General features: G+C 34.2%; 1 protein-coding gene across 1 annotated transcript in view; it reads left to right on the top strand.

Moving 5' to 3' along the window:
• Positions 1–9257, top strand: part of LOC106464932 (proto-oncogene tyrosine-protein kinase receptor Ret-like) — a 77660-nt gene that overhangs the window by 31655 nt on the left and 36748 nt on the right. Inside the window, exon 4 of the mRNA XM_013925106.2 lies at positions 4872–5125. Within this exon, the coding sequence (XP_013780560.2) occupies positions 4872–5125 (254 nt within the window). The remainder of the gene's footprint in view (positions 1–4871; positions 5126–9257) is intronic.

Below are 9257 nucleotides of genomic sequence, written 5' to 3'. Positions count from 1 at the left end.
CAGTTCAGTACTCCTGAAGTTAACATGAAGGACTTCAAGAAGTACAAAAATTACAACTTTTTTTTTTTAGCTTAACATAATTTTACGTCAAAGCCTGCTACAACTGCGATATGTTTGTTCAATTGTTTATTCTTCGAACAATGAATATCGGTAAATATTTTCTTTTTTGTTGTTGTTGGCCTGATTGAAAAAGCACATTAAATTGTGTCTTAAGTTTTGAGTTTGTTTTCTATGTAACCGTTCAACATTCCAAAATGAAAGTAGTTCTATTTTGGCCGCAAGTTATTTTAATGTAAAAGTTCTGCAAATTTGAACAAACTTGATACCTATATACCCGAAATGGAAAATTGAATTGATTGAAAAGATTGATGAAGATCAAAGAAGTAAATCTGATGATCGTTTTAATACATATGAAGTATATTTTGAGTGTACGTTTTAGATAACTTCAACAACTTTATGGTAAGAATTGATCAAGTCAAAGGTCAATATCATGTCACTCATCTTTCATCCATAATGTTAGAAAAGAATCCTAAAAGATAATCGTGCTATATAAACAGATTAAACTGAAGCGTTTTCCTGCTGCCTCGATGCCAGTGAAAGAAAAGATTAGTTTTCTTGTAAGTTGATAAGGACTTCTACACAAAATTTATTTCAAATGATGTGTCAGAAAAACTATTATTGAAATATTAGTATGTCAACCTTTACGAAGTAGTGTATCAATAAACATTTGAATATGTCTTATTGTTTGAACAGATAAGATTCATATAATCCTTTATACGTTTGTGTTTTCTGACGTTGATCTAAATTGTAGAACAACTGAACTTATGTAAAACGCTTTACACATCGCTGTTTTTTACACCATTACTTTATCATATACATTCAAACGAATCACGTTATGACACTTGCTTTTGTTATGTTTAAGTAGATGTCTGATCCAGTTTGTAAATTCATTGAAAACCTTCCAAAGTTCGAGTATTCCATTTATCAATCTAAAAAACTGTTTTAGGGAAACTGACAATGTAGAAGTGTTGTACTGTTAGAGGTTGGACGAACGCTTTACAGGTGATTGGATTTATGTTTCAGCCACTTTGAAAGTTACATAAGATAATAAAGCATGACTTATGCTATTCTTAGTTACACCATTCACTCTAAATAGTTATTCACTGATCAAAGGGCATAAGTAAACTGAATTGCAAAATCTTTCTTTATTACATCACTCTTGAAAATGTACACATTATAGGTTTTACTTCGTCATTTTTATAACTATAAAAATATGCGTAGATACTAGGAAATAAAACAAAATAAAGTTTGTATACAAAACTAACATTTTGTGAACAAAATAAAGTTAAAATAAAATAAAACAAAGTTGAAAGAAAAATTAAATGTCATGTAGGATCGCCCTTTCTTTGAAAGTTGTTTGTTGTAAAAACAACAACAAAAAAAAACATTATTATCTACGGGTGATCTTATCAACATTTCGCTCACGTTTTTGAAACATACAATTTTTAATCAGTGGGATTTGACTATCACTCGGAGAGCGTATTTTCGGCAATAGGTCGCGAACTTGGAATCTTCGTATTAAACAATCTGGGCACTGTAAGCACTAATCATGCTCAATTCCCCATTGAGTACAGAAATGTTTACTTAGATCAAAAATTTCCTTTAAAAGCCTGTAATCGTCAGCCAGACAAGAGTAGACCAAGAGTTGGCGTTGGATGCTGTTTACAATTGACTTCCCTTTAGTCTATTATTTTGAAATTAGGACGGCTATGTGCTGATAGCCCTTATGTAACTTTGCACGAAATCCTGAGACAAACAATCAGCAATGAATGGTTTTAATGAACGGCACTTTTCGAATATGTTTTGTGAGCTAGTAGTCTCTAAAGAGAAGAACAATTAAACAGTTGGTGTATTTTAGATTGATCTATGTGCATAGATTTAAGTTGTATCACAGACAATTCATAATTATTGTTTCAATAAGAGATGTCTTAATAATACACTTATATTCGTACATGTTACTTTAAAATAAATGCCCATTCCCAAACTGAGGACATACATAAAGGTTTTTTAACCCCTTCTATATAGTATATTTTACGACTGTAAATTCAAATTTCAAATGGACCCCCTTATTTCATGCTTTATCCACACACGTTTAAATTAAGATTAAACGAATATTATATTTGATTTTACAGTATGATATAAGTACGTATGCATTCTGTATCACATGGAGTACCCTACTTTATGTTAGTTCACCTTGATGCACACACCAAAGATTTCTTTTGGATCTGTTCAATGACAGATGGGCTACAAAAATCTGCCTGTGAGATTGGAAATATGTCAACATGATCCTCTTAAATCATGTAAAGCTGCATTGCTTCTTTCTTTTAAGCTAATCTCTCTATCCATTTGTATTATAAAAGTTATGGAACACATGATATACTCTTCCATTTCATGGTTTCTTGAACATTATGGTCAATTTTTCTATTCAACAAGCTGGCTTTTGTAAGGGCAAAATAACCCTTGACTGCGTGTTGCAACTCTGAAAGCCTGTTTTATAAGACTTGGTCACGCATAATTGTGTTCTAAATATTTGGTATTTGAATAGATGGTCTTCTTCAAAAACTCATCACCTACTGTAGAGAGTATTTCTTGAGAAGGCTTCATAATCATTATTTGAATGTTAAAATTTTCTTTATTAAAATTGAAAACTCCCACTTCATTGGTACGTCTCTTTCTCGTGGAGTGCTTCAGGAATCAAAGCTCAACTCCACTTTGTTTGCAATTATACTTAGTGATATGGCGGATTGTCTTCAATGAGATAACCATTGTGGCATTTATGCTAATGTTGTCTCACCCTAGAAACATGATTGAAATTTTAGTTTTTCTTTCTAACTGCCCTTAACCTCATTCAAACTTGGCTGGTAGCTGAGGTTTCTCTTTATACAGTTCTAACATATAAAGAAATTGTTTGTCACTCCAGATTTAGTTCAGCTCTTCATATAAGTTAATTGCCTATCTTTAGAGTAATAGAATATTGATGCTTAGTGTTATACTTTACAAAAATAGTTTGTAAGTTTTCTATATTTGCTTCGATGGCTGATTGTCAAAAATGGTTTACTCTGCTCAGAATGCTTCTGGCACCTCTTAAGGCTTCTGATAGATACTATTGTATTTTATATCCCAAACAATTATTTGTTAAAACTTTAAGTGCAGTTGTGTATTGTGTGACACTGCCCCAATTTATGTCTTTCATAAACTTCAGTATTCAGTTTTGCAAACTATGGTTTCTAAAGCTTCGTTCTTCGCTCACAGTACTACATTGCTCAACATTTTTTCATATTATTGTGTTGCTCTGGGGAAGAGGGAGTCCTTTTCTTCCTTCATATTAACCTGTCGTTCTCTAATCATCCTTCTGACATGTTTTTACTCTCTGATTGTTTAACATTGGAAAATTTTAAAATTACCTAAGTATTTATACAAATTTCTCTTATTACCAATTACAGGAATAAACGATGCTTATGAAAATATGCTAGTTTTACACCATCATCCTGAGTACTCCAGTAGGTTTATAGCCGAGTTCCTTTATAGCAGTCTATGAAACATGCCAAGCTAAATTATTTTAAAGTAAAGTAAATGTAAAGTTGTAATGAAGGCAAACTTAGCTAAATATACAGAAACATCTGAAGGTATTTTCAAAACGTGATAATCATATGGTTTTGAACGAATTGTGCATGCATAAGTCGAGAAAGCCCATAGAAATTGTATTTAGTGTAATGTTAATTTTTTTAGCAAATTACACCGAGTTAAATATTGTTTGTGTGAAATACTTTGCAAATAAAAAAACAACTAAAGTGGAAATCAAAGCCAATCGTCACATGATGACAACGACATTGTGCCATCGTGTACCATACTAGTTGCAGGTAAGGTGATTCTGAATTGAACAACCAATATTCAATACGGATTTCTCGGACAAAGGCCTTTCTAACGATGTAAAATTTGTAACATTTGATCGAGAAATTTGCGACAAAATTTCCAGACAGATAAACGCAAGCGTATTATTTATATAGATTCTGTCTCATTAAGAACAATTACCTTCCCACAACTTACTGCAGACTGTGAAAGGTAGTTCTGATATGGAACACTACGGCCTGTAGAACCTATATATGCTCTTGATTTTTTTTTGATTTTTTTCCACATGCGAGGTTAAATCTGATAGACCCTACATCCCCCTCACGCTGAATCCTACTTCAGCAGAATCCTCTCCTGTTAAGGTTTGAAATTTCGCGCAAAGCTATCTGAGCTACCCGTCCCTAATATTAGCAGTGATAGACCAGAGGGAAGGTAGCTAGTCAACACCACCCACCGCCAACTCTTGGGCTACTTTTTTACTAACAGATAGTGGTATTGACTGTCACTTTATAATGTGTGACGGGGATTCGAAACCGCGGAATGCAAGTCGAGCGCCCTAACCAGGCTATGCCAGGCTCTCCTGTCAAGATACATTTATCATTCTATTATTGTAGTTTGTACCTTAGCTTTAGTTGTTTATCATTTATGTGTGAACTCCTAGTGGCACAGCGGTATGTCTGCGACTTACAACACTAGAATCAAGGTTTCGATACCCGTGGTTGGTAGAGCACAGATAGCCCATTGTGTAGCTTTATGCTTAATTACAAACAAACAAACCTTTATGTGTGATGTTTTCTGTTTTTGGTAATATTTTCTAAAAGTTCTTTGAAAATTTTTATCAAAGCTGTTTATGTGTTGTTGTTGTTGTTTTGTGTGTGTGTGTTTACTTTCTATTTATTTTAGATTTGAAATTAAGACAATATTAATCTTCATAAATATTTTTGCTTTCTTTTTCTATTCAGGAAACAGCGTTGTTGCCGTGGACTCGACCAATGGATCATTGTCACTTTCGTCCTATTTAGATGCTGATCAACATGAAGCGATTCAAGAGTTTGAGATTCAGTGCACAGTCCGAAGTAAGAATGGAGTGCGCCCATCAGAACCTTTCATTTTGAAGGGGAAAATCAACGTCTTAGATGTGAATGACAATGCCCCCTATAAGCCCAAAAATGTCCATTCAGTGATTGATATAGATGTAAATGACATCGAGGAGGAGGTAAGTGTACATATAATTATAATTATTTTTGTTTCTCATCTGTTTTGGAAATAGTTTACAATTAGACTAAAATTATATTTGACTACAATTATATAGCAAATGCGTTTAAGAATTTAAAAAAAATAAAAGATAGCTAGCTAGGCGGGAATAGGAGTTGACAGGTTCTGTTACAATGAACTCTCAGTGCTGTCGTTGTTTGTATAATTAATACAATGAAAAAAAGTGTTCAAAATTGGTAAAACACACGTCTATGAAAAAAACTTTATTATTATTTGCAACGTTTCGGTTCTTTATATTCTAGCCCTTCAATGATTCTGTCTAAGCCTTTTTTTCTATTTAACACGGTTTAAACTGCCTGACGAAGGGCTTCTGATTCTAAATTAGGTACGTACTGTGTGGAGCACATTAACAAAAATATTGTTAGAAGGAACATTACTATTTTATCATTATTTGAATTTATATTTATTATTTTTCTGAGTCCTTTTAATTTCTAAAATCCAATTTCTATCACTTTAATCCTTGTTTTCCATTTTTAAAACTGTTTATAGAACCGCTTCAACAATGTTCCTTTTTTTACACTATTTTTCTAAACGTAGTTCGTACGTAATTTCGAATTTCTTGATATTCTAACCCTTCCACGATTCTGTCGAAGGTTTTTTTGTTATGTAACATGGTTTAAACTGCCTGAGGAAGCAACAATAATAAAGTTTTTGTCATAGACGCGTATTTTACCAATTTTGAACACTTTGTTTTTCATTATTTTTCCACTTCTTGCGGTCTATTCTAGTATATTTTTTTTAATTAATACTGAGCCAATAAAGAAATATTGTAAGCAATTATTATTAGTGTTTTTGTGATGTAATGTTTCACAAACTACCGATCAATAGATCACGTTTCGCTAACATAAGGCATTATATACCATAATGAAACAAATCTTACTTCAACACCGTTACTACCATTGTTGATACACAGTACTGTTACCTCTATTTCCATAACAACCTTTGCAATTACATGTATAAACGATACTTTCTTAACTACTACTATGGTCACCTTCATAAAAGAGTATCACGACATTTTACTGCCGACATGTGACTGCCACGACATTTTACTGGCGTAGTAACTGAGTGCCGGTGCATTTTCATGCCAGCAGATAATTATGTTCTCAAAACAAAACATTTCCTAACACAGTGAACGAATTTATTCTAAAAAAATTACACTTTTACGTTGAACTAATAAATTATCGTACTAAACTTGATTAAAAATAAAATTGAATAATAAAGTAATTGAATAAGTTGCTGGAAAACAGAATAATAAAGTGATAGAATAATTTGTGGGGAAAAAAAGGCTATCACTGTGTAGCCAGTACGTACACTATTATTTATGTTCACACGGATACAAATTTTATGACGTAATTTTCGTGTTCAGTATTTTTTGACATGATAATAGTTGCTTTTATAATATTCCGATAATCTGATTTCTATACACACAGAAAAACTTAAAAAAAAAATCAATTGCTGCATCCCTTTGCAAGCAATAAAATGCACCGGCAGTCATATGTCGGCAGTCAAAAGACACGCAGTAAAATTATGGCAGTGAAATGTCGTAGAACCTCATAAAGGCTACTTCTACAACATAGCAGCAATGACGTGTTTCATTACTGTCATTAGTAAACTATTATTGTTATTATTCACACTATGCCCGCTCTTTATTTTTTCCTTTATTCTTTAAACGGCCCGGCATGGCCAGGTGGTTAGGACGCTCGACTCGCAATCTGCGGGTCGCGGGTTCGAATCCCTGGCCCACCAAATATGCTCGCCCTTTCAGCCATGGGGCGTTATAATGTTACAGTTAATTCCACTATTCGTTGGTAAAATAGTAGCCCAATAGTTGGCGGTGGGTGGTGATGACTAGCTACCTTCCCTCTAGTCTTACATTGCTAAGTTAGGGACGGCTAGCGCAGATAGCCCTTGTGTAGCTTTGCGCGAAATTCAAAACAAACAAACAATTTTCCTTAACTGTCGCTGTAACTACCGTTCTAACTTTAATATATGTCGTTTGTTACTCTTACCATACGTTATCGTAACTCAGCGATTTTTTAGTGCGTCTTTATGAGTATAGAGTATTTGTTAAGAAAATCTCATATCTAAAATGGTTATATTAGGTCGTCAAAAAATTAATATCGCTTTTTTAGATGAAAAAATCCCGAACAACTTGTATATCAAAACAAAACATTTATTAAATGAAATAGTCTCCATTATTATCGATGATGCTTCTCCATCTTACAATCAGGTTGTTAATGCCCTGATTAAAGAAATCACTTGGCTTTGACGCAAACACGATTGCATATGTTTTCCCATTAAGATGGTGTTGCAGCGAACGAAAAATGTAGTAATCTGATGGCGCCATATGTGGAGAATATGGTGGGTGGGGGAGAACTTCCCAACCCAACTCTATAATATTGTGTTGCGCCAAACGTTCCACATGTGGACGTGTATTGTCGAAGAGAAGAAGAACACCTTTCCGATTGACGAGTGAAGGGCTTGATTTAAACGTTCCAGTTGCTGACTATAGATCTCTGCATTGACATTTCGCTGTGGATTGAGGAGCTCGAAATGAATTACTCTCTTGATGTCCCACCAAATGCAAAGCATCACTTTCTGTGGGTAGAGTCCAGGTATTTGGAGTCGTAAGTGGTTTTTGTCTAGGACTGAGCCATTGTTTTTGGTGTTTAATATTCGCATAGAAAATTAATTTTTCATCACCGGTGACAATTTTGTCCACAAATGGTTCATGCGCATTACGTTGGAAACGATGATCATCGGAGAATTTGTGAGGCACTCAAACACCTTCTTTATGGAGTTTTCCCATCTTCCTTAGATGTTTACATATTGTTTCATGAGAGACATGCAATTTGAGGGTCATTTCATGAGTGTGTGTTGCCTTTGGTTCGACTCAACAAGCGTCTTCAGAGCATCAGTATCAATTCCAACATGTCGGCCCATGCCATCACTGTTTTTAAGGCTAAAGTCATCTGAACGAAATTTGCTGAACCATCGTTGACACTTACGAACGTTCAAAACATTTTCATAACTTCTTTGATATTCTTTGTGGCTACAGGGGCGTTGTTTCCCTTCTTGTATTCAGACAGCATTACATGCCAAATGTGGGTCTTGTCGTGTGCCATCATTATAAGGGATTAGAGTATACTAAACTTTGCACATTATATAGGGTACACTAACGTGACGTTTAGGCGGTTTTGTTTAACTATTATATGTGCTGTACGTTGTTTTTGTTTTTTGGATGGGGTTAATGAAAATGTTCCAAAACGCAAAATTTCTTGACGACTTAATATCTTAAACTTGTTGTCCTTGGGAAACTAAACTTCACCTCATGCACACTGAGAATCAAAAATTTTGCTAAGGAAAATTTGGACATGATACAGGGTGATTCAAAAACTATTACTTCTGTCATTCTCAGTCAGCACGGTAAACCTATAGTCTAATGAAGCTTATACAAACATATTTTTTTTTCTGGACAGTTCTCAGTTCCCATTGATCCTCACCATCCAATTCATAAAATAGTCGTTTTCAGATCCATTAAGATGTGTAGAGTGTTATGATAGGTTACTCTCCACATTTTGGAGATGTTACTGAAGAAATGTCACAGCCAAAAATCTTCTGGAGCAATATGGAGATTTCGCGGCCATTTCTGCCTAAATGAACGGCTTATGGTATTGTCTTTAGTGAATGTGTTTGTTAGAGTCATTTTAACGAAGGTTAGGTATGGGCGCTGTATCCTATTTTTGGGTGGTGATTATCTCAATGCATCACTCTTTCAGGGGTATAATAACTTGTCTTCTAAAAATTTGCCATAATGGAATCCATTTACCGAAATAGCTTGGAGCACGTTCAGTTTCATCACAAATTCAATGAAATAAGGATCAATGAGTTAAATAATGAAGCCACACCAAAGAGTAACATAAGGATCATGATGAGGTTTCTGGTGAACTGAGTTTGGGTTTTCATGGGCGTAGATACACGATTTCTTGAGCTGAAATATCCACTAAGATGAAATTAGGCTTTATCTATCCAACGACTATGTTCTACTCATGTTTAATCGATCATCTACGTAG

Source organism: Limulus polyphemus, unplaced genomic scaffold, assembly GCF_000517525.1.
Source record: "Limulus polyphemus unplaced genomic scaffold, Limulus_polyphemus-2.1.2 Scaffold64, whole genome shotgun sequence".
NCBI lineage: Eukaryota > Metazoa > Arthropoda > Merostomata > Xiphosura > Limulidae > Limulus > Limulus polyphemus.
Note: the sequence above shows the minus strand (reverse complement) of the source record. Positions and strands in the feature narration are given on the sequence as shown.